This window comes from Lepeophtheirus salmonis, chromosome 6 (assembly GCF_016086655.4).
Source record: "Lepeophtheirus salmonis chromosome 6, UVic_Lsal_1.4, whole genome shotgun sequence".
NCBI lineage: Eukaryota > Metazoa > Arthropoda > Copepoda > Siphonostomatoida > Caligidae > Lepeophtheirus > Lepeophtheirus salmonis.
The window spans coordinates 27596977-27624638 of NC_052136.2; the positions used below are offsets into that span (position 1 = coordinate 27596977).

Consider the following 27662-nt stretch of genomic DNA (forward strand, 5'->3'; position numbering starts at 1 on the left):
AAAGACAAACAAACTCTTGGATAACGGGTAAAAATAATAGAAATTAAAATGTGTTAAATGTTATTTCCATGGGTGTAAATATTATATTCGACATATTTTTCTATGTGGCTAGGTAGGCATTTCCTTTTTGATCTTTTCATGAGACGTCAGCATTGTTGAGGTCGGGCATTTTAAGAGTATACTTAACAACCATGGATTTAACCCTTTTTTCATGAGGATTAAGGATTTAAAAGGGGAAACAATTGCCAAGGTATATGGATCTCCAAATGCAACCAACAAATCAAAGGAATTAAATTTGATCGTCTATCAAAAATTTATATCTGTAATAGATAGTATTATTAAACAGACAGGATGCGCAAGCTATCTGTTCTGCGAAAAGGATTTATTTCAAATGCAACTTTCCCTCAAAACAATTAATTAATTTATGGAATTAAACCCAGATTCTGAAAGCTTTATGAATTCTAATTTATTTTATTCGGTAAAATTACTTCCTCCAGCATCAATTATAGTCCCTATGCGAGGCGTGAGAAGCCCTCCACTCGGTCCCTTCGCTAATATTGGAATTTCTTCTTGATCCGACTGATAAGTTTGTCTTTAGTGTTGCAGAAATTTCAGTTGTTTTGTCGTTCGATCGCACCTCACAGAAGGAAAAAAAACCATTGTATTCAGACTTGGTGAGTTTGGATACCAAAAGTCCGGCAAGATTATGTGCATATTTAAGTCAATTATAGCCTTAGTATCTAAATTTGTGTGATTAGTTAAATTACTCCAGAATTTTAGGTCACTTATATTAGCCCTGATATGACCCCTCTCAAATAAAATATATCAAATTCTCATTCTTTTACAGTGAATTTTGGCAACTTTAAGTGAAACTCACCCAAAAGGTTAATGAAAATAATTTGTTGATATAAATTGATAATAATTATAGGTGTGTCAGGTGGATTATATTTTGGGGGGCTTTTTTTGGAAAATAAATCACAAAAAACAATTTTGTGCGAAAAAAAATTCAAACATCCAAATCTGTTGTCAAACCATAAAATTTTTTGGAAAATAAATTGAATAACTGTATTAAATTTCAAATATTAAATTTTCTAGTAAGAATTAAAAAAGCCATAATTTGGGGTATGGAGTGCTGCTTATAGCCGAAAGAAGATTCCAGGAATGAATGTTTTTCACTATATAAATGATTTTAAAAGAATAAAAATAAATTAAGGATTTATTATCTTTAAAAAAAAAAGGTAGTTGGACTCAAATTATGCATCATATGAAAAATTAAATCTTTTAAATCCACTACAAATTTTATTTTCATATTTCAATGAAAGTGTGATGGGGTTACACATTTCTAGCCACATATTTTAAGGGTGGAACTTAAAAAAGTTTGGAAACACACACCTTACACCAAACTCCCTGATCGACTCCATCGTCTTGAGATGTAAGAATTTATCATTGGCTCTAGTTACCAGAGCCTGTGTGGTTCAGAACCGAAATTAAGGGCGTTAATGATGGCAGCAGAGGCTATATCTGATTATATCTGGTTGTATCAAATGCTCAGTTTTTTTTGTTTTTTTGTTTTTTTTTAATATATGTTAAAAAATGAGCATTTTATATTCATTTAAATATTTAAAATATAAAAATGAAGATCCCCAATAAACTGATATATTTTCTAATACGTCACAAATCGTTGTTATTCCTTTTATGTGACTCAGCCTTTTTGAGGCTGGTCAATGAATTTGTTTTGTAAAAAGATAGGAAAATTCCCTCAACATAATCCCGTTTAATTCACTTCACCCAGGAATATAATATTTGTGACATCTGGTCTTAATTATACCCCTATACCTATTTATTAAGTAAATACCTTTGAATAGATATATTATATGTAAAAATATAAGAAAACAGTCAGCTTAAAAAAAATTTCACAATACGTTTACAAAATGTGGCGGATTAGGTTATTCTAATAACATAATAAGCGACTACTTTCTTGGATCTGTTATAGGGAGGAATGTTGAAATGTAGCAGCTGGAGAATCCTTCAATGGGTAAAATAAGCCATTAGTTAACTAAAATAACATTCATATTTAGCCGTAAGATGGTGCAGTAATCAAGAACCTTGTAAACAATCAAGCTAAGTAAGTTGCTCTAATATCAAGGGGCTTCTGCAGGATTATGATTTTTTTTTTTTTGGGGGGGAGGGGTTCTGGTTAAACTAAAATTTCTTTAAAAAAATTCAAAAATCCATAGTAGCTCACAAAATATTTCAAAATAAAATATTAATTTTGCATAACTATCCACAAAAAATTTAATGCTTAAGAAAAAAATTTCAAAAAATTGACTTCAAATATTTAAATGATCAATTAAGCTGCCCTCATATTCAGGGACATCCCTAGAATTATACTTTGGGGGGCTTGGTTTTTGAATTTTTTTTGGAAAAAAAAACAAAAAAATTTATAATCCATAGTTATTAATAAATAAATTGAAAAATATATTTTTTTGAAAAAAGAAAAAACAAAATTGAAATACGCAATATTAAATTTTTGGAAGTTTTTTTTTTTTAATATTCCGCATCAATCCAAAAAAATATATATATTTCAAATGTAAAATTTTTTCCTCTCATGCATAATTGCCCAAAATATCTTTTTTTTTAAGAAAATAAATCTTTCAACAAAAAACAACATTTACACCTATTTTCATCATGACCAAAAAATAATCTTTTAAAAAGTAAAAAACCCTTAATTTGGGGGGGGGGCCTACAGCACCTGCAGACGCCCCTGCATATCCTAATAAAAGCTATAATAAAAGAAAGTGACGAAGCCGCAAAAGTTTTAGCATGTGAAGATGTCCTTAGGCACAAACCCTAAGGCAACATATTTAAAACTATGCTGTCTACACGAAATATACTTAATAAGAGAAAATTAAGAATGTCGATGACTCTAAAGGTAGGCATGAAATTCAGGTGTATTTTTAGCTCGCCCGTTTTTTTTTTTAGTTGAGAAACTAAATAGTGAATTTTCTTTTCTAATCTGCTGTCAATATGATTTATCTCCTGAGGAGTGAACTTCCTTATTGCCACAGCCAATTATATTCAAAACCGGATTGAATTTTTGTGATTGCCCAGAGAGCAAGATGAATTCATTGACATAAATTTAATTCTTGTTTGTGTTTAAAATTTGAGATCCTTTTAGGTTTTGATTAGGATAGAGGGCGCCCTATGAGCTATTCTTGTATATCAAACAGTCCTTTTTATCCATATGAATCATTCTAATTAAATATGGAGGAAATTATTATGACCTATTCATATTATGACTAGAAAATCATTTTACATTTCTTAAAAAAATTAAGCTTCCTATCTAGATAAAATTACTATTTTGATTTATGATTATTCATACTTCAGTAGGAGAGAGGAATTAAGTTTGCAAATGTCATCCTCACCATTGGTTGGTTATTTCCTCTTTTTATTATTATTATTGACTACGTCACACACTCTTCCCATCCGCGTTCTCTGCTCCTACTTCCATCAGCTCTTGGAATCCGAATAATCCCATGATGTGTTTTTACACCATCATTATTACTGCATAGACAGTCTTGTTAACCAAGTAAGTACAAAGTACTTACCCCCTCTTACCGGGTGCGTAATTAAAAATGCACACATTGAATCTGGAACTTTAAATAGTTTAACTTTGGAAACAAAGGAAGCTACATTAATATTTGTACAGATACTGGAACATGTGTTCAACCCATTTCAAATAGTCAATGGTGCCTTCATCAACATGGATAGTGGGCTGAATATGCTGCTGTAAGCTCTGATTGAGGTTATTATGTAATTTCTAGCAGGCCTTTGGCTCGACATGTGGCCTGAGGGAAAAGTTGTGATGTTTGGCTTCTGGCAAATATGGAGGCCACATATTTTTTGTTCAGAATGGAATCTTGGTCTCTAAAAATTACAATGTTACCTTCTACTGTGTGTGCCAGAGCATTATCTCCCTAAAGTACCACATTCCCTTCCGGATACAGTCCCTGATCTAAGGAATCAACATAGTTCTTAATATGTCGACGTAGTAAGTGTAGTTAAACCTGTATCCTGTTTTGAACCAGATGAGTGGTATTGCCAGTCCATTGGATGCTACAAATCCAAAGTTCATGAATAGCTGTAGTTTTTTGAAAAAAAAAATCGAAAAAATTTAATTTTTGTATTTTATTCAAAAAATTTAATTTTGGGAAGTAAATTTTTTTTTTTTTAAATTTAATTTTAGGATTTTTTTTAAAGTAAGCCCTTCCCCTCACAAAAAAAATATATATATAACCCTACGTTCGCCTCTGGCAATCTATATTCTTTTGTATCTTTGCGAGGGGGATATTTGTCAGCCGATGGGAGGAATTATCATTTTTTTTTCTTTTTCCCCTCTTTCATATGTGTCCAGATTTCACTACACACCCGGTATATAGCATATAAATGAAGCACACGCCTGACTATGAAGGTACTTTTCTTTTTATATGTACGTATATTTATTTCTCTTTTCCGAATTTTTATTTCTATTCCATGGATTTTTCGTACTTTTAGACGGACACGCATTTCCTACAAACATTCATACTTATAGCATGTAATAAATGTTTATTAGTTCCTAGAGTCTCTGTCACTTAACTACACAGTATTAAATATCAGTTAGTCACTCATTGCATTGCTGTGGATACATTATGTGGATTATCTCCGTTCATTAATGACACAAAAATTGTAATATGAGTGCTGATCTTAAGATCTCAGATTGAGGTTTGAAGGTAAGGGTCTTATTATTTATATAATTATAATATATATATTTTTTTGTGAGTGAAGGGAGTGCTTCTTCTGAAATAAAGGCAATTATTTTGCCCTTAACAACCTTTTTTAAGAGGTCGTTTATTCATTAAATCGGGTTATTTCGAATAAAGATCATGTTCACTTTATTTAATGATTCAATTAGTATATGAGGTTCCTGAACACAAAAACAATCTTGAAAAAAAAAAAAACATAACAAAAACGAGAAATGTCCCATTTATTGATCGTATTCAGTGGTCGAAATAAGTATTTGATCCCTTGGGGACTTTGAAAGTTTGCCTGCTGAGAACGATTTCATATGATAATGAGATCTGGATACTTGCTAAGTAACTCCGTGATTTTAATGTGCTTTTTGTTGTGCTTGCTTGTTTTGGGTCATTGTCGTCGTACCATTACACTACCATCTTTTAACTCCATACACTAAGGAAAGAAGGTTTGTCCCCCAAGATTTCCAGGTACATAGGCCTAGTGCTGTGTCAGTCCTTATTTAAGAATGTAGTCACGTCCACTTATTCAGCTTTTGTATTATTATTAGTTCTAGTAATGACAGTAGTCCGAAGGACTGATAGTTGTAAGAAGTGTCCTCCTAATAACAAACTGGACTGGACTCAAATAATCCGCCCTGACACAACACTAAATAGCCCCACTCTTCCTCCCTTCGGTACTGGAAAGTCTTCCTTTCCTTACAGACGAGAAACGTCCCTAAGACATAATGATTCCACCGCCAATGCTTGATGGTAGATATGGTCTTTGTGGGGGAACCGGAGGTTGAATGTATGTTCATGTGAGGGCCAAATTATAGAATAGTGACATCAGCAGGGATTTTGTTCTTCTTTGTGGGGGGGGCATTGTTTTTTTTTTATTTCGGAGTTAAAACTTTTTAGAATAGACTTAATTTATACAAATATAATTGATGATTTTTTTCTCAAAAGTTATAACATTAAGATTTTTTTAGAGAACATGATTTATTTTTATTTTGATACTTGAAAGAAAAAAAAGTCTGAAAAAGTGGAGGGGAGGGACAAGGGTCCTTTGGGACCATTCTTGGGGTTATACTCAGTACTTTTTCCTTCCAAACACTATTTTTTTGTTCATATTCTGTGGTTCAGTCTTTAAATAAACCTTCCATTAAAATTATAGACCGTTCTTTTATTTGTCAGTGGGCAAACTTACTAGATGGGCAAGGGATCAAATACTTATTTTCTTCACTTAAGCATACTACTCAATATTTTAGGGGCATTTATCGCCATTGTAATCAAATTTTTGGTACAATTTAAGATACTTTAGAATGTTAACTATTGTTAAGAGCCCTCATTTGAATTATTAAACTTAATTTCCCTCCGATATGACCTTTTAACTATAAAAAAATATATATTTTTTTCATTTTCCATCATTTTTTAGCTACTTACAATTGTAATTTACGGCCTCCCCAAAGTGTACTTCTATCAATTTTAAGCCCAAGAATTTAGGCCCTTTTTTCTCTGAAATAAATTATTTCCAATGCTTGTTTAGTGTTTTTATATATATATATATACAGTTTATTTTGTATTTATCCATTTAAAGTCCATAAAACAACGTCTCTGTAACAGCTGCATGGAAAGAAAAAAGTGTTTATACGGTTTATCTTGTCAATAAACTTCAAAATTTACAATATGTGTGTCTGTTTTTTGTCAATTTTTTGTACAATTGACCCCTTATTATTGTTCGGATACACAAAAACGTACTTTCTTTTATTGTCAGCTGTCGATGTATCCGTTTCTTTTCCCCTTATCAATGTGTTAAACATTATTGATTGCTTGAATTCAAATTTGCTCTTGTTATTAAGCTGTGTACAGTTTATGGCAATTATTGAATAATAAAAGTACTTAAAACAACCATATGTCAGCTTATATATAGGAGAAATGCGTTTCCAAAAACGGAATAAATTATAATTACATGGGTTTTAGTCAGCTGTTGATTTGTTTACTACTCTTTCTCACATATTATGCCTCTAAATGATTGAACTCCAATTAACCTTTTATAAGACGTGGAAGGTTATCTACTTCTTAATGAATAATGGTCCAAAAAATGGGGAGAATTGACTAACTCATAGAATTATAGATATCTCGAATAATGACGGTATATTGACAATATTAGTTGAGAGAACAGAAACGGACTAAATATATTGTCTTGAACATTTACAAAATGTTAATATACTAATTTCAGCAAAGAATTGGTTTTCCTCACATTTTATTTTTATTTACCAATATTAACATTAGCAATTATTTTTAAGAACATTTTTAAACAAAAAACTCCTTCTTTTGACGGATATCATTGAATGTCTTTATTTCCAAAGAATTCCTGGACGAAAAAGGTATCTGAATATAAACTATGGTCTGAGCAATATAAGTGTATTAGTTTATTTAAAAAAATAAGGATTTATGACTCAGGTGGGGGAAAAAAAATAAAAAAAAAATAACGTAGATAGACTTCTATCACTATCTACTACAAACAAAATTAGCCCTAATTTTCTTTCTTTTTTGGGAGAAAAAATTGTGTGATACAATTAAAATGAAATCGTGCTTAGTGAAATTAACAAACATAAAATAGCTGTACTTGTTTTTAGCCAATGACCTTTTAGTGGACAAATTGAATTATAAAAATAAAAAAATCAATTTAGAATATCAAATTATTTTTGAAAAAGTTTCGAAAAAGGACATTTTTTGTAAACAATAAAATTTGGCATATTATTTTTTTTTCAAAAATTCAAAAATTCAAATTTTTTGAAAAAAAATTTCAAATATAAATTATTTTGAAAAAAATTAAAAAATCCAGAGTTATTTACAGAAAATAATTTATTTTGAAAAAAATTTCAAACATTTAATTTTTGGAAAAAAATTAAAAAATCCATAGTTATTCAAATAATTTTTAATTTTTTGACAAAAAATTTGAAGAAGTAATGTTTTTTGGAAAAGAATTATAAAAACTAAATTAAATTTCAAATAGAAAAAAAATCAAAAATTAAATTTTCTAGTTAGAAGCAAAACTTACTTAATTTTTGGGATGGGGGCTATAACTCACCAGCCATGTCCCTGCAGACGCCCTTTTATGGGAAATGGGTGACGTTCACACGTCAACGTCTTCAAAACAAGGCTGTTTTTCTCTTATGCAAATACAAAAAGTTTCGCGCGCTCTTTTTTTTCCTTCCGAAAATGTCAACTCTTGTCATATCCTATCAATGATGAGGCTGAGGGAGAAGTCTTTATTCTGTAAGTCTCAAGTCTTCGCTCACATTTTCAAGTCGAATCCTTGAATATTTTCATCGAGTATAGTTTCTGTAATCAAGATATTATCTACTCTAAGTAGCGAACATGGCGTCATTTCAGCTTATGATGCAATATGTGACGTCAACATTGCTCATATTGACCATTTTGGTGTCCTAAACAACCATGGTTCATACTAATATAACCACTTTTTCATTAATATTTGATGTCAAAATGGAACCAAGAGATGAAATTCCTCCTCCTACAAAGGTAGTCATTTCTACTTTGCTGTAGAGTGTTTACATGTGACGTCAGAATGGTTGATATTGGTCATTTGTAAGGGACTGTTAAAAAAATTTATGTTTTATAATAATAAAACTTTTCGTTTTTTTCATTAAAATTAAAGATTATTTGCTTTTTCCTCGAAAAATTAATATTTGAAATTTAATTTTTTAAATGTTTTTTCTAAAATTTTAATTTTTTGAAAACAGGTGTGGATTTAAAAAAAAAATTCTTAAAATATAATTTTGAAATTTTTTGGAATTTTTTTTTCGTTTTCGGATGCTTTTTTTTTCAAAAAAAATTCGAAAAACCAAGACAGCCCCTGTTATTACATCCTTATACAATCTTAATTCCATAGATTAGCCAATAAATTATAAATTTTTCTCTAATCCTACTACCTTTGTAATCCCTAATCTATTGTTGTATCGGTCCTTATTTATTCAATTAAGACCGGTACAGTCTTAGGAGTAGTTCTATTGGTGATTGGAACTGATCCTTAGGACTATCAGTCCAAGGGACCGATCCTTGACGATATTTAATTTTATTGAAATATATGACTGTTTAATTTAATTTAAAATGATAATAAACATTTTTAATATTTAAATTCATTAATGATTAATATATTAACACAACACAAGGGGTATGTGGTTTGAAAGTAGTTCGAATATTTACTGTTGCAGTATAATTAATATGGAATACTCATGACTAATATTATGCTTGTTCGTCAATCTTATGACTATTTTTCCAGTATGAATAATCCATCATGTCGAATGATAATTAATTGATCGCGGAGTAGTGATCTGCACTTCTTCTATTCGAGTTACTGTCGTGTTTATTTATTACTTAGAGTACTACAACGGTAATTATTCTAACTAAATTGTATCAAATACAAGTGTGTTGTCTTTATAAAGCACCCAAATGGGCGTTCCGCGAAATCTCTGTTCGTATTAACGTCATTAATGTCATTGACAAAAATGTTTTAGACTAATTGTCTTAGCATCAAAATAAATCTATTAATAAAAGGAATTATACAAAGGTGCTTTTAGTTTTTGGGGATAAGCCCTCCAAATGATAAAATACCCCTAAATAGAGATATTAAGTCTTACTATATTCTTCAAGCTATTTGATGGAGTTTCATCCATATTTATCAGAAGTTTGTTCATTTTATGTCCTACAAATGCCAACTATGAGCCCACAAGATGACGTACCCTTCAATTATGATGCAATGTATGACGTCAGTGAAAGTGCTCTATAATAATATGATAGTAATTGTGTTCTATAATATGTATGCAGTAATCAATACTTGGCAAGACGACATCATCCGTGAGTTTACAACAATTTACCTTTCCCCCTTCCAATCAAACATCCTATCCCGTCCATCATAAACTTTGATTGGAAGTGATTGTATTATACAATGTCTTTGTGATTATATATTTTCCTATATTGAAGGAAATGAGCAATTACGATATGATGTGGAGTAGGACATTCACAAATCAGTACTGTATAATAAATGTTATACTAGAAGAACATAAATTCTTCTGTAAAATTTTTCCATCAAAGTAATTCACACTACACTTAAAGTAATAAAAATTAACAGTTTATAATCAGGTACCTCACATTCAGAATTAAAAGTTAATCTTTTTGGGATGTTTCTACCAACAATAAACTATACTTAATGGGCAGTTGTCGATGCATATACTGCTTGGTCCATTCAAATCTGAAGAAGCGTTCTAGCTGACGTACAATCGAGAAAATATCCCTTGATCCATTTCAAGCAGTTGGGCGTTCCCAGGACCAACATCTATACTGTCAGTATGTCCAAACGTTGAAACAGAAGAAGGACTCTGTCAAAAAGGTCAAACTCGATCCGGAGGATTGAAAGAAAACAGAGCAGGCCAATCCCTTCTAGTCCTTGTGGACCCATGCAAGAGATATCGGGGTTTCACAACAGACCTGCCAGAGAGCAATTAAGGATGGGGGTGGAAAGAGCCTTATGAGGGTGGAGAGCCAGCTTTTGACTTCAGTAATAAAAAAAAACATCTTCTCCGTGGCATTTCATTCATTCCATAGCTGCTTGCAGCTAATTTAGTGACATCTCATGACAGCTATGTTGTTCTTCTTCTTCCAAACATTCTTCAAATTGCCCGGGTGACCACGTACATTTTTGGTTTATTCTTTTCCTATTTTTACATAGCGAGAAGTCTTAAGAGTTACAACCCAACGAATTAAGTAAAGGAAAAACTGAATTCTTTGCATAATAGTATGATTGGTTCACCACAACCTAATAATGCATGCTGTGTGGTAATGAATGCAGAGCAAACCCTCTGCGGAACTCCAAACACAATCATCCATCAACGAGAAATGAAACCACAAATTTATTATTTACGTACATAAATGTAAATATATCTTGTCAAAATAGTGGAGTCGTCCGTTCTCCTACCGTCTACCTTATTCTTCTTTTCATGTGAATTTGTAATCCATAGATTAATTAGTATACAAGTCATTTATTTCCTTAGTTAGTCAAGCATGTCCAAGATGGAAAACGTATTAATTTATTTTTATGGTTGTTTTTTTTTATTTTTTCTAAGAAGAACGTAGTTATTTGTGAAAGAGTTTTAAAGAAAATAAGGCCTTACTTTCTAATGATAAAAAGAGACAATCCACTTCAGTTTTTCTCAACTGCCGATCTAGGTGCACACATAGACCCACATAAAGAGGTGATCGATCAAATAGGACTTATAACCAATGATGAAAATCCAGAGCATGTTAAAAAAAAGAAGCTGAAAATCAACATGGTTACCCTAACAATTTGAGGAATGTTTTAGAGGAGATCAGCTACAATTAGCTGTGCCAAGGGAGGAGGGGGAGAAGGAATTAAAGAAGGACATTGGCAAGAATTACTCCAATGTCGATCCCCAATTCTAAACCGAGTCCAACAAGGACTTACAATTCTAATGCTGCAACTCAGGGTTACGCTTCGTCTTTTATTTGCACACACGTATTTTCAAACAGGGTTTGAATATAAATTCTAATGTATTTATGCCAGGATTTTCACTACTCGTGAATTAAATAATAATGACAACTGTTGAGGAAAAGAAAATGTATCCTTTAGATTACCGATTCCAAAAACAAACAAAAACGAGGCAGCTAAAAAATGTACTGGATTTACATCACTGTTTATAAACAATGATGCAAATCGGTATCATTTTGTGCATGGTACAAGAAAGAAACTTAATATCAACAACATGGTGCCCCTGATAATTTGAAGAATTTCGAAGAAAAAAGCAGCTTAACCGTCTTTAAGTTTCATTGGATGAGCTACAACCAGCTGTACCAAGGGAGGGAGGAGAGAAGGAAATAAACAAGGTTTTTGGCAAGAATCGCTCTGATGGCGATCCTCAATTCTACTCTGAGTATTGTGTCAGTCCTTATTTAATCGTTGGACCGGTCATATCAGTCCTTCGGAATGACTTTACTAGAACGGATTTTGTTAATTAGAAATAAAGTTAAATTACGTCATCAGGGACTTAACTGGACGGAACTGCATTCTTCAGTTCTTACTATGGACCCACACAACACTATTTTCAATTATAATCCTGCAACAAATTCTCAGAATTCATCTCCGTCTGTTATGAGGACACGTAATAGTTTGATCCAGTCGCTGTACACACTATAACCTATATAGCGTTTTCAATGACGTCATCAATTGCATCGAAATTAAAGAGATGCCATCTCGAGGATTTATGTATAAATTGTTACCACGATACTTTTTCCTCATGAATGACGGAGAGTAATGTTGGAGTAGAGCTTAAAATCGACATTCGAGAGTATTTCCTGCCTATGTCATTACACGGAGTAAGGTTTGTTCATTTATTTTCTCTTATAGTTACTAGCAGCGAATATAATAAAGCATCAATGGCACCTAAGATGCTCTACTCCGATATATTATTGAAGTTGTCAGGCTTACCTTCTTGATTTTTGTTTTTTAGTAAACCAAAAAGTCTTATTTTCAACAGAAATGAGCAGCAAAACGTGGATTGTTACTGAATATTAATTTTCTCAGTAATATAGGAAGGTTTAGTGATTATTTTTGACATTCTGGTTCAGCCATTTTTTCTACATAAACAAACTTTAAACAATATTTTGTCATTTCGTCATGACGAGTGCGTAAAAAGTCAAAGGAGCTCTTAGATAATAAAGTTGATGTAGCAAGGGTTATGGACAATGTGAAGTGCTCCAGGAGTTTGGGTTTCAATCTGACCAAGATAAAGAATGATGGAGAAGATCTCTTGAGGAAAGCAGGAAGTGAAGGGAACAATTTAAAGAGAGATGCAGAGTTCCCTTCCAGTATAGAGAAGAAGATCAATAAGGACCCCACCAATTAATGGAATCACTTCCCCAACAACTGCAACAGTCAGCGAGAGCCATTAGGAGGGCCTTGAAGGGCAACTTGGGATAACCTTCATAAATGAGAACCAATTGAGAGTACACGTATTGTTCCCTAGCCAGGGCGTTCGGAGGGTCTTTATCTCCCCTCCCACCCCCCAAAAAATAAAGGAATTTTCGGGGTTTTTTTCAAAAAATTAAGTATTTTAATTTCTTTTACAAAATAATTAATATTTGAAATTTAATTTATTTTCCTAAAACTTTATTTTCTGTGAAGAGCTATGATTTTTTGTTATTTTTAGTAAACGCCTGTAGATTTTAAAAAAAGAACTCCAAAAAATAAAATTTTACAAATTTTTTGAGAAAAGTTATGGATTTTTGATATTTATAAAAAAAAAAGTCTCAATTTTAATTTTTTTTTCAATGTACTAAATAGAAGTAATTTAATTTTTCAAATTTTTTTCCCAGAATTTTAATTTATCAATTTAAAAAAAATAATTTTTCAACTTTTCTTCCAAATTTACCATATACAAGCCCCCTCCCAAAATTAATATGTAGTCTTGGGGACGTCCTTGCCAACCCTATAGAACTCTATTCCTTGCAGCCCCCTTATACATATTAAAACACTACATATTTATAAAAATATATGATTGATGGTCTATGATGTTTCGCTGAAAGAACGAAGGAAACTCGATACCTATGAGCCAACTGACACGCACATGATCCTTTTGCATAAATATACTTTGAATACTATAAATTCATAAATGTTTGAAAAGAAAATGAAGAAGAGATTAGACATTACGTTGATCAAATTTCTATATAAATACAGTATAGAATTTTTAATTCTTGTATGTACATACATATATTCAATCCGATTATTTGAAGGCAACGTAGTTGCTTTTGAAATAATACATACCTAATACGCTTGTTCATTCTCAAGTATGAAAGAAGTTGAATACCTATTATACTACTTTTTATTTGGGTCCTTAACGGTTTTAGAGGGTATTTATATGTATAAAGAACATATCTTTCAGTATCTATCATGAGATCCATTTATTGGGAAGTAATAGCTTATTTCATTTAAATATTGTACATTAGGGGGAGATCGCTTTTCAACTTTTTGCGAATTTCGATTATAGCCATTCTGGCAAAGTTGTTGTACGTTATCAAAATTATATATGCAAAATTGCATCGTCCTAGGAGGTTATCTTTAGTTTGCACATCTCGGTCAAATTATGAAAAAAGTCAGACCTACAGACCTCTTGAGGATATTTTGATTGCCCGGATTCGGGACTCTGTCTGAACAGGAATTCGTTACTTAAACAAAGTGTACTGTCATACTCAGCAAAAGTTACAAAGTCCTTTTTGAGACCACCCCTTATCCAGAAGAGTGTATGACTGGATAAGATCACCCCTGTATTATTTTCAAAAATAACCATGTAGTTTTAAGTGATCAACATGAAATGATAGGTTTAATGTTTTTTTGCTCATAAGAAAGACTCTTGTTGTAATTAAATACTGCACTTTAAGACGAAAACAATATTAAGTTGTACAATTTGCTTATACAATTTACAACCTGTAATATTACCAACTGATGAAATCAATGATAATCATATATTTGATATGATTTCTATTCATTCATTCAATTTAATATGTTACATTAATATACAAATCATTATTGTAGAATCATTCTTTGTCAAATTATTTTTTTAGTATAAATATATTTATACTTCTTATTATCCGTCAAAGTCATTCAAACGTTATAAGTGGATTTAAGTATGTATTGTACAATATGCAGACAGAGTTGTGTTTTATCAAAGAGTCATCAACTGTTTTTTAGATCTCTGTTTTTCAAATTACATGATGATATGTACATTGTTAACTATGGGCAGAGTTCCCCCCACATTTTCTGTTAGACATTATTCTCGGAGTCAATGTAAAAATAGTGTAGGAAATAGGTTGATCCCTAGCCGATTTTGTAAGTTTGTCCACTTATGGGTGTCTGCAAGGTTATATATATATAAATACATATATTTTTTGGGGTCTTTGTTTTTGTTATTTAAAAAAAAAACAAATCCAAAGATTATAATTTCAAAAATCCATGGCTATATAGAAAAAAAATGAATAAAAATAGCTAGGACTGAAAGACCAACGTAAATTTCCTTACGACCATTTGATGGTAAAAACTGATACTGATTAAAAAAGCTGAAAGGAGGGAAGAGACTACTGATTAGCCGATTAGTACCGATCCAACAATGCAAATGATATATTCTGAAACAATGAATAACCCAATGTTTAATATTAAAACATAATTACTAGTTTTAATTATGATGATTGCTATAATAACATTGGACACGTCGTAACCTATACTTTATCTTGCAAACTCTTCTCCGAAAAGAAATAGAAAATAGGCCCAAAATCAGTTGGTAGTTGGCCAATTCTTCCTACTATGGAATTATTATTCAATAATAGTTTATAATTGTTCTCAGTTTAATAAGAACTAATTCATATCCAACCAATCAATGTTAAGATCATGGATTTGAAGAAAAGAAGAAGGAACTTCAACTGATAATAACTAAATACAATATATATCTTTGAGTTTATGAGCATGGTCTTAACTCGCTAACACAAAAAATATACAGGCTATTTTGTTGTCAACTGTCGATGTTTCTGCTTCTTTTACCTTAATCAGTATTCTGAACTTTGATTGGTTGAATTGTAATTATCTGCCTTTTAACTGTAAGTACTTCGTAACAATAATTGACCAACAGTTACATAGTTGAGAAGAATTGGCTAACTACCAATTGATTTTGGGCTTTTTTTCTGTTTATTTTAGGGGGGAAATTTACCTGATACAATAAAAGTAACGACGTGTGAGGTAACGTCGTGTAGAATAACCACGCGATGCAATTGTTTATGGTCATATCTTTAGATGTCTACATATAATATAAACTCCATTGCAGAGTCAAACAACATTTAATTCATAAAATGATCCTCTTTTTATTCGCTCGAATGATCGCTAATTGTTTAATCGTAGTTTCCATTCGACTCTGTATATCAATGTTCATAAAATTTATAATAACATTCATTTAGCCAATGCAGTTCTCTTGAATAGGTATTTTATTTTCCGTGAGATTGTCTTTGAACGGGATCCCGGGAAGGACCCGGTTTTGTTACCGTTGATGCTACTGTGAATAAGCAGAACATCCGCTCCATCAAAGCCGAACATTCAGACAATATCTCAGCTTTAGTGAAACATGTCTATAGAACAAAAAATACAGTGGCCAGCACTGGGGAAGTAGGACTTCACATTTTAGTAAACAGAAAAGAGCGGCTCAATCCAGATACTTACATCGAACTTCTAAATAAGAAAGTGTTACCTTGGGACAAAGAAAAGTTTGGGTTCAACTTTTTTTTATTATTCAAAAAGGAGTTCCGTTTTCATCGCATCGCCAAGACCCAGTTCTTCCTGGTAAATAACTTTCCAGACTTTCGGGACCTCAATAAGGGGCCGTCCTCCTTCCCAGACGCGAGCCCCTTGGATTACTATATCTGGGCGCGTCTGGAGGAGATAGTGTGGCCATGATATATTGTTATATGGCTTAGCAAATATAAAACACCTATTCAGGAAGCATCTACAAAAAGCCATATTAATATCATCTACGGTCATGGCAGCTAAGCTGCTCTTCCCCCAAACATACTTCACATGGTCAGGATTACCATGTTAATTGTAAGTTTAATTTGTTTTAACATACTGTCCGGTCATATTTTTTACAACTCTATGTATTGATGTCTCGGACAACTAATAATATTTACTATAACTTTGCTCCAGTCCGATGTTCCCACTATTTCTATTCCACTGAATTATAAAATTATGAATTAATTATATGTAGGATTTCTCGTGGATGTAATCCACTGGGGAATTCCGGGAAATCCTTTGTCTGGAATAGATGAGAAATTTAATCTTTTATTTATATTTATTGATACATACCAAGATGATATCAACTTATTCATCATTACAATGTAATTATGAGCAATTTCTAGTAGCAATGTTTGGAATTGACTATTAGATGTCTTGATTACACAAGTAAGTGATCAGATAATTGCGTAAAGGAGCTTCCATGATGTACAGTGTACGTACATTCGTAGGTTGTAAATAATAGTTAGTGTTCTGTTATGAGCGGATCGAACTAATAAACCTTAATAGACCTTGAAAGAAGTTTATTCTGACCCGGTATTAAAGAAAAATGATGTTTAGATCAATGGCACAAAACAAAAATTGGTCGGAATTAGTGTTGTGTTGGTCCTTATTTAGGACCAAGGACTGTGGTTCAGTCCAGTCCAGTCTCACTTTTTGGTCCTTCAAGAAGGTAAAATCGATCCCTCGTGACGTCAATGAGTGTGTTTTTCCTTTTTTTTAAATTATTCTGTTATATAATAAAATAAATTATATAACTAAGTAACAAGACATATTATAAGAAATAAAATCATATTTTTATAAAAAAAAAAATACAAAGACCGAGAGTCTTAAGGACTGGTCCAAAGGACCGACGATCTTAAGGACCAATCCCAGTGATAGACAGTCATAAGACTGGAATGGACCTAAATAAATAAGAACAGACACAACACTAGTCTGAATTGAACTCATTTCAAATTCTGTCTAGACCAATTATTAGGCGTCGAGAAACATACAAATTTTGCTTTAATAATATAGAAGATTACATCCAACAAATCCTTGCTGTTATCCTCCATTTTTCATGACCACCCTCACACGACATTCTCTGCTCAAGAGTTTTAAGAATAATAATAAAGTATAGAAAAAAAAATGATATGATTTGATGAGCCAGGGAGTACTTGAGCAGCATGTTGCTAAACCTCATCTACAGTCACATTCATTTTTTTCAAATATTATATATAGTACTTCCTGCCTTTTTTTAATATGAGTTGAACTAAAGCCTGCAAGATTTCACTTATTTTATACGGTTCTCCTTGTATACGATATAGTGTTGGTTTCTGTAGCAAATCATAGACAGGTCTGAGACTGTTATATTTTTTGTAGGACTGAACTAATTCGGTCCAACAAAAAAGCTCGTTCTGCACCGATCTCATAGAGAAATTCGGTCTAGATCGGTCCAAAGGGAAAATTTGCTCTAGTTCGTTCCCAAAAAAATCTATCTAAACCGAATTTACAGATAAATTGTTTATAACTTGACATCATTTGTTTTTTCATGTACAATGACGTTATAAGGAGTTTAAAGAGAGATAGCTCGAATTAATTTTGATCCCGCCGTCTCTTATATGTATACAGTATTTGTTCTAGAACTTATCGTGTACATAAGTGATAGTTAATCTAGGAAAAAAAATTGTATCTCATAAACTATGAGACTGAAAAAAATTGGCCCATAAATTGAGACGGAAAAAAATCGGCCCATGAAGTGAGACCTAATCAAAATCGGTCTATAAATTGAAACCGAAAAAATCGGTCCACGGTCTGAGATCGCAGTATGGACCGAAATGTCGGTTTAAATCGGTCTAGAAAAAATCACTTAAGACAGAATCGAAAAAAAAACCGGTACTGTACCGAGTACAATATAATCCTTTATATATATATATATATACTCTATTGGTATATAAATCAGGGAGCACCATATAAAGTGTACCTAGTGACAGATTTTAATACATTAACAAATTACATTTTACTCACTAGATGGCTTTTTAAGTTGAATCAATGTTACTGTTTAAAGACTTTTTACGGAGACAATTAGGAAGATATTTTCAAAAAGAGTAGATTTCTAACTCAATTCAGTCAAATTGTATCAAGTCACTGACTACTCAACTTAAATATCTTCTTTTTTTTTCTTTCTGGCTAACTACCAACTGATTTTGGACATTTTTTATGTTTCTTTTAATGAAGGTAGCAATGTGTACAATGTTATTGCGACAATAATTCTAATCATAATAACATTGAGTTCTACGCTGCTTTGCCATCCGTAATCTGTAAAAATGTAACCTTAGTACTTTCGTTAAAATTCGATACAAGTATCCGTCTATTATTAGTTTCGGATTTGGATCCGAAAGTTTGGTCGTCCTAAATGTACTTGAATATTTATGTCTAAAGATATTAACCGACTCGGATCCGATAAAATGTGGTTCCGTCCTATCTTTAAAATATGTATGTTAATTTTTCTATTGAAAAATATTAGGGAGAAATACACGACTCCAACACTAATCAAATGTAACATTCCGTCTCCTAGCTTTGATAATTATTTTCTCTAATAGCATCTCATAAATCAGTTGACAAGGAGGAGGTTTGAATTGATTTGAAATGAAATAACATGTGCAATCATTAATGTAGGTAATTGATATCATAAGTAATGATTCCCTTCTCTCTTGATTTCAGATTAAAGCTCTACAGCCAAACTATTTCATCACACATTTAATTGAAGTTCTTCAATCCGATCGAGAGGATCCCACAACGGCGGACTCTTGCACTGTTTCAAGTTATGATTCTGAGGAAACGAAATCTGAGAATGAAGTAGACTATAATTTTCGGGAGGCAGACTACGAGAATAATCGAGTGCTCTATTGCTCAAGTCATTCGGGTAAGGTTTATTAGTATATGTATATAATCTATTTTGTATTATATGTATATCGCTCGTTAAATGTCGAATTGTGATAAAATTACATTAAGATTACAACTCTAGATACTACCTGTGATTGCATAGTTACGTGAAAAGTTTGGAACTATGTATTTATTAAACGACAGATAACACGTTATTGACTCATTTAATATTTCTCGCTCTGACCGTAAGGAAACTCTTCAAACGGCCACAGAATCCCATCCTGGCTACTCTTTGTTGTGTGACCAGGTAACCCGTTCAGCTGGAATACAAATGGGGTTCCCTTAGATATTTTGAGGGTCTATGGAATAACTTTCCCCTTTCAAAATCTCCAAGTAGTAACCCGCCGGTGTATGGCGGAAAAGGGTTTCAAACTAAACAGGCTTCATTTTCGCTCTGTTTGATGCAATGACACCAAACATCATCATAGTTGCTGGTTATTTGACTGTAGACACAGTGCAAAATTGCTTTTGAAGGCTATCACACATTTGCTGGATTTGTTGAACAGCGGATCAACTGCGAAATATTTCCCATAGGAAAAAAAAAAAAATACTACCAGAAGGTCCATGCTTCATTTAATTCAACATGACTCTACAACGCTTCCTGCGCTTTTCATGCCGAAGATGAGAAAACAAAAGGTCGCCACATAATACATGGGGATCACCCATCTTGTTTTCGTATTTTTAAATAAGACCAATACCTCAAAAAAAATACATTTAATTTTATTTGGTCATATCCCTGGTCATTCCACTAACTAAGTACTTCATGCAATGAATAAGACCAAAAATGTGACACCAAAGTGATTGCAAAGCTTGAAAGCCCTGTTATAATAGGCACACTCAAAAGTTTCCTCCAGCTGATATCGATTTCGAAAAGGAGATACAAGAGCAGATGATGATAGCCAAACAGTTGTTTAATCTCTTATTTGTATAACATCTAATGCCATCCATGTTTCTATGAAATTTAAATAATATTATATTAAAAAAATATGGCGTTTATAATCATGATATGAAACAAAAAAGATTGCCCTAGCATGTCTTGAGATGTGTGTTCTTTTATCGTTACAATAATTAATAGTAGAGCTATCATGTTCGTGATTGGATGAGTTCGAGTAATTGAATATTGAGTCAAGTTGAGTTTTTGAGCATTGATTCAAGTTGAGCTGAAGTAAAGACATCAGTAGGTGTCGTGGAACACATTGCTATTAAATTCGCCCCATAAACCTTAGATGGGAGTCTCTTGATATACATATTATGAAAGCTAACACATTAGGGCATTTTCGTTTGTTTTTGTAAAATTATCAAAACAGGAATCCTTTGGCGGGAATTAGACTAAATAATAAATCTTCTTCTAACTTTGTGGTTCATTTTGAGGACTTACCAGGAACACTTACTAATTCAATAATAAATGAAGGTTGAGTGATTGAAATTAATTCATATTTGGATATTTTAAAGTATAAACAATTAGTTACAAATCAAAATAAACCTGGGCTCTCTAGCTTACGTACAAGTCGAGAAAATGACACTGAACGTGATCGACGAATTTCCATTCGCGCCCTTCAAGCAGCTGGGTGTCTCTAGAACTAGCGTATATGCCCGTCAGGGCTCTATTGAAAATGCCAAAGTGGACCCGGAGGAGTTAAAGGAAACAGCCTCGTACAATTTCCTCAAGTCCACGCGGGCACCTTCAAGATTTCACATTACACTTCCCAGAGAGTTATCAAAAAAGGTGGGTCGAAAGAGCATTGTGTGACTGCAGAAGCCCCCTTTGACACTAGAAATGAAAGAAACCCATCTTCTCCATTGAATGAGTCTTTTGAGTTCTTTTGAACTCTTTTTTGACATTTCCCCCCCCCCCTAATGCCTTAAAGCCAACCTCCTCGACAAAAACATTTTGGTGCATGTCGAGGGGAAAACCTGCAGTGTCCTAAAATTCAACACCGAGGCCCTCAAAGCCACTGTCAACCAGCACTGGGACGAGAAGTCTACCTCCTCAGCGAGTGCCAGGCCATCCACTGCCGCCTAGAACCCATTGCCACTAAGGGTGGCTACATTAATGATTAAGAGAGCTCAGACACACATCTATTTATAGTATTAATTTGGTTGAAATTATATTGTTAATTAATTAAACATTTATATTTTTTTAAAGTTTAAAATTGAAAGTGGGTAGATTTTAATGAACCACTCGCTAATATTTTGGGGCGAGTTCTTTTTCGAGTCATTTCAAAAAATGGTGGACTTTATCAATGTTTTTTTTTTTTTTTTTTTTTTTTTTTCGAGTTCGAGTACTACTTGAATCCAACACTGATTTTAAATAGCTGATACAAACCATTTTAAAATGTTGGGTTATCTGTTTATTTGTATGAAAATTTCATTATATCGTGAATGTGGATGCATATTTAATTAAGCCTCTAATGATTATTAATTATAATAATTCGACTTTATGGTTGATGTATAATTATTTTAATTAGAGTAAGGTTATTTAAGATTATTATTTTATATATGTATCTATAGTCGATAATTACAAAACGGAATAAGACTACTATTTTTGTATACCTGGTAATTTAAGACATAAAACAACTGAAGGAGAAATGTGCCTCGTCAACACAAAAGTAAGCTAGAATGATTAATTTTCAAAAATTGACAACTACTTGAAAGTAGCCAACCGACAGCTAGTGAACTACACTATGAAAGTAAAGCACCTTAGCAAATCATATAGTCCAGGTTTCACAGTTGGAATACATGTTGATAGGAACAACTTCTCTCCTACAAAGTACTGAAAAAAAACCTTATATTAAGGGAAGGTGTTGAAATCAAATTCAATTTTAGCCCAACTTTTCGATTGCAAAATGATTTTTTAAGCACTTTGAAAAAAAAAAAAAAAATCTGGCCAAAAACCCTCCAACATCTCTCTTTTTTTAAGTAACCAGAAGAAACTTGCGAAGGTCGTGTCCATTAAAGCCTTTTTATGCTTAAAGCATTATGAGTTCATAAAGTACAGTTTTAAGGTCATAAAAAAGGTCAAAGTTTACAAAAAAAGATCAACTTCTTCTAAATTTTTATTTTAGGGTGTGTACTAGGGTGCTCAATTTTTAGGGTGACCTGTTAAACCATCTTTTGTTGTTTTTTAACAAAAAAAATTATGTTTCTACAGTTTCAGTCTTCAAATGGCGTGTTTTTTTTTTTTTTTTTTTTTACTTCTATAGCTATTTTGAAAATGACTTTTTTTAACGAAATTACCTATTTGTAAAATGATTCAGAAGTTCCAAATTTAAAGTTATGTTACTCAAATTTGAAAGTTATGTTGTTGAATTTCAAAAGTTTCATTTAAGTTCATTTTTTCAAGTGATGTATAAGAATATGATCCTTATTTTTCATTTCGAAGACAAACAAATTGTAGCCCAACGAAATACTACAGATATATTTTTTTTCAGAGTGCTTAAAAAATCATTTTACATCAGAAAAGTTGGGCTAAAATTGAATTTCCTCATTTTCATGAATTAAAATCCCCCTCACTTATATTCTATATATATATTCAATAACATGAAAATTAGAATCAAAGCTCAGATCTGATAATCTTGTGGAGATGCAAAATGTTAGTTTCCCAGTTCTTCATTGTATTCTTACACGTTTTGTTTATTTTTGGTTAAAATGGATGTTCTCGTTGAACTTTGTTAATCAAAATATGTTATGTATATTTCTATAAAACACATTGAATGCTTGTTTTCTGTTGAAACAATTGTGGAATTAGATTCTTGCCTCATATCGTGTTGGTTTATTAATCAATCAATATTTTTCAAAATGAATAATCCATCATGTCTAAGTATATAATTAATTGATAACGGAGAACTGACTACCACTTTTACGAAAGTCATGAGCTTACCAAAGGAAACGCCTTTTTTTTCGTTCAAAATTGTCTTTTTATAAAATTATTAGTATATTTTTTAATTTTCTTTACGGAACAGAGTCCCCATATCACTTTTTCACCCATTGCTTAGCTTCAACAGTATTTTTCCCCATAAAGAAGCAGGGTGAAATAAAAACCCAAAATTATTTTTGATCCATTGATTTAGAAATAACCAAAGCAGCGTATCACTTAGCACAATAACTCACAAACCGTAGAATAGATGTCATTAAATTTTGAGAGCTGTCTTTTGAAGTTTGATACACACTGAAAATGAGCTGAATAAAAAAATAAAATAATTGCGCCATCTATGTGTGAACCCCAGGGGTTTTCAACCCATGCTTTATTTTGATTTAGAAGATTCAATGGGAATATCAACTTTAACTCAAAATAGACAATACAGACGTATAAATCTTATTTAATTATATATCAAGGTAAAATATCCTCGAGGCAAAATGGCTTTAAGGCAAAGTGTCCTAAGGCGAAATGTCCTGAGGCACAATAGTTTAAGGCGAAAGTACCCATCACCATCGACGATAATATTTTTTCTTGAAGAATACAACAATATTCTTCAATCCGTACTTTGATTTAAATGGTTCTAGGTTGTTGTTGTGTTGACGGCTGCATATACAGTTCTAGCTAGGAAAGGCATACGTCATAACGAAGGTTCTCGTACTTTAAGTAATGATAAAGCGAGTTATACTTTGGAATTAGCATTGATGGATGTGAATTAAAGCACTTCCTTATATTTCTCAGAGATGCTTTTTGCGAAAATAGTCACATCCTAGCTCAAAATATATCGTCTAATACTTCCTCATCTATTCTAAATCTCATGCTGTTTGATTTCTATTTGTTTCTGAATGTACAACTGTCTGATAATATTCATTCGATAAGGATCTTAATTTTCTATATTATATATATTTGATAAAAGGAACTTCCTCCTTCAAATTCATTGTAATGATATTTTGTATATAGCTACAAAAAAAATTTAATTAATGCAGAAAATGGCATATTAAAGCATAATAGATTCTATGGAGCTTTGATTTTAGAAATGAGTTGCATATAGCATTCGCAGCAATACAGTTGTTTTACGTAAGTATTATTTTATAAAATATCACATTTTGGCATAATATCAATATTTTTAAATACCATATGATATGGTTGGGGAAACGGTAATTTCGTATTTCTTTTTAATGCCCTTTTTATTAACTAATTGTATCCTGTTCATTTTTGGTAACATTGTATGATGCAATAAGACGTTGTAAAGGTGTAAGTGTATACTACAAACTCTTTTTGTATAGTATTGTGCCTAGCCTGTCGACTCGTGAATTATTGTGCGCCCAGTATGGAGGTCTCAGAGGAATAAATTTGCCATATTTTTCATTTTTACTACCTGAAAATGAAAAAACGCGTCATTTATAAAGCAGATTGGGACTCGCGATGAAAAATGGACCACTTACGTCAATGTCAAGTGACAGGGATTGTGGTCGAAAACCAACGAAGCGGCCCAGACCGTGACGAAGCCAGGATTGACTGCCAGGTTCCTGTGTGTTTGGTGGGATTGGCAGGGAATAACCTATTATTAATTGCTCCCTTATGGTCAAACGCTCATTTCTGCCCTCTACTATGAACAACTTGACCGTTTGAAGCTGGCGATTGAACAGAAGTGGCCATCATTGCTGAAAAGGAGAGGCATCGTGTTTCATCAAGACAATACCAGCCAACACACATCTTTTATGACGCGCCAGAAGCTCCGGGAGCTCGAATAGGAAGTTCTTATGCATCCACCCTCTATCTGGACCTGGCAGCATGTGCCTACCACTTGTTCCTTTCTATATTCAATGGTCTTGGGGAACAAATTTGACATCAATAGAGGCCTGTGATAATTGGTTGTGCGAGTTTTTTGTCAATAGGGACAAGGACTTCTTTGAAAAGGGAATTATGAAGTTAGAATCTCGTTGGCAACAAGTCATCAAACAGAATGGGACATACTTGGTTTAAATAGAATGATTGTAAACCTTCTTATAAAGCATTGCAATAAAGCGAAAAATACGAAATTACTTTTTCCCCAATTTATGTTCCAACTTAAAGATAGGAAAGATCTTCTCGGATCTGGATCGGTTGGAATCTTTAAACCTAAATACTTGGGTATATTTCGGGTACCCAAACTAAAATTAGACGGATATTTGTCTCGAACTATAGAAGCATATTTACCCGAAGTTCAGGCTAATTAAAATAGGATGCCGAAATAATAAATTAGCCCGATGGTATCACTATTAGAAAATATTGATTATTTATTATTAGTTAGTAATTTTTTATTATCTGTAATGTATCTCTCAACCTCTCCTCGAAAAAGCAACAGAACAAGGCCAAAAATCTGTTGGTAGTTAGCCAAATCTTCCAACTAAGGAATTATTATTGCATAATAGTTAGTAACTGTTCAGAACTTTCTATGAACTAATTTGTGTTTGAGCGCATGGAGTGTATTTTGTGTTCAGCTGTCGAGGATTCCTCTTCTTTTCTCCTAATCAGTGTTCTGATTGGTTAGCTCATTTTAAACTGTGAACAATTCTAAACAATCATTCACCAATAGTTCCATAGTTTAGAAAATTTGACTAAACCTTTTCCCTATTTATTTTCTAGAGAAAAGTTGTGCTATACAATAAAGTTAACAACATAGGAAATAATTCAGTGTGGAATAACCACGACATGCAACTGTTTAAGTAGATGTCTCTCCAATCACTAATCAAAATAAATAGAGAGTATGTTCGAAATAGATAGAATCTGTTTTATATAACTAGAATTAAGTATTAAGCAATAGTTGTACAATCTTTTTTTAAGATCCAGAAAATCCCGCGGATCTTTTTTTATGAACTATAAAAATTCGAATACCCGAAGCCAGTACAGTCTTGGACCTTTCGGATAATACAAGTTTACTTGTATCGTACCAAGTTACTTCGAATCCGGGTCCAAGACCCGTCCTATCTCTAGTTCTAACGAATCGTGAATGAAACTTTAGAAAGGTTTCATTGACTTACTAAATAGTCTATCGGTTTTTTTCCCGGTTTATGAATAAAATAAATAATTTTATTTAAACAAATTTTTTTCATCAACTGAAATGGATGCGCAAAGAAATCGTTAGTCATCACTTCTTGAAGCGGGAATGAGTTATTACGAGATTGCTCTGCTCCAAGGGTCTCGTCACCAAGATTAGAATCCTAAAAGACAACATCAAGAGCCGTGAGAGGAAGCTGGGAGCCACAAAGATAAAAAAACTCAAAAGTAGTGTGAAGACAACTGGCAAATTGCTAATTGGAATTCTGCAAAGTGCTAAAATTAATCGACACAATGAAAGAATTGGAAATTAATAGATGCTATTAGAAAGGGCCATATCAGGACCAAATTAAGTACCATAAATCAAATGGAAGAATTATACTATAGCTAACATTCTTGGGTACCCCCAAATTAGGATACATACACCATATTTGGTTGTCAGCTGTTGATTTTTCCACTTCTTTCCCCTAATCAATGTCTTGAACATTCTTGATGAGTTTAACACGAATTAGCTCTAATTAAGCTAACTAATTAATTATAATTAACTAATTATTGGGTAAAACCAACAAGTTTTGGACCTTTTTTATGCTTGTTTTTTGTGGAAAGGCTGCGATTTACAATAGAAGTAACGACGTAGTAAAACGATGATGTAAAAATATAAATTGAGAATTTCTTCTTTACTTGATTTTTGTTCAAAATTGTTTTTTTAAAGATTACCTTATTTGAGAAGAAGTATGTAAGGTTGCGTGGTATTATTCTTAAAAAACTACCGCAAATAATTTTATTTCCTGAATTAATAGATCAATTTAGTTTACATATTAATTATTATTTATCTATATATATTTGCAAATCCTCTTTTATTAATGAATTAACTTTTTAAATACATATTAGCATGAAAATCTCTTATTGAACGAGGAAATAATCTCTGATTAAAAAAAGATATTTAACTTTACCATATCTATTAATAATTATTTTATTTATTTTTTAATACTAGGGCAATCCCTTCGATTCTATTGTGAGGACTGCGATACTGCCATTTGCTCCAGTTGTACGGATATAAAACACAGGGAACATTACACAATGAGGGTATCCGAGGCCGTAGAAGTAGAAAAAGAAGAGCTGAGATCCTTAGTTGACAAGGCATATACTCGAGTTCCTATCTTAAAAGAAGCCATTGCAGGAGTCAATTCCCTCTCCAATAAACTATCTGAGAAGCATAAGGAGATTGAAAAGGAAATTGACAACGTATTCCATCGTTTAATGAAAATGTTGGAAAATCGCAAAGGAGATCTCCTTCAATACTTACTCTATAAATGCAATGATAAACACGAAACATTAAGTAAAACATCTTTGTCCTTATATGATCGTA

At 32.3% G+C, this 27662-nt stretch overlaps 1 protein-coding gene across 3 annotated transcripts in view; it reads left to right on the plus strand.

The window, feature by feature from the left end:
- LOC121119661 (tripartite motif-containing protein 2) overlaps nt 1-27662 on the plus strand; it is a 242673-nt gene that overhangs the window by 210475 nt on the left and 4536 nt on the right. For 2 of the 3 annotated variants that reach the window (XM_071889664.1, XM_040714396.2), the window contains exons 4-5: nt 19117-19318; nt 27288-27632. In XM_071889664.1, the coding sequence (XP_071745765.1) occupies nt 19117-19318; nt 27288-27632 (547 nt within the window). Of the gene's footprint in view, nt 1-16385; nt 16447-19116; nt 19319-27287; nt 27633-27662 lie in introns of those variants that run through there. The other variant, XM_040714397.2, reaches the window with a different exon arrangement.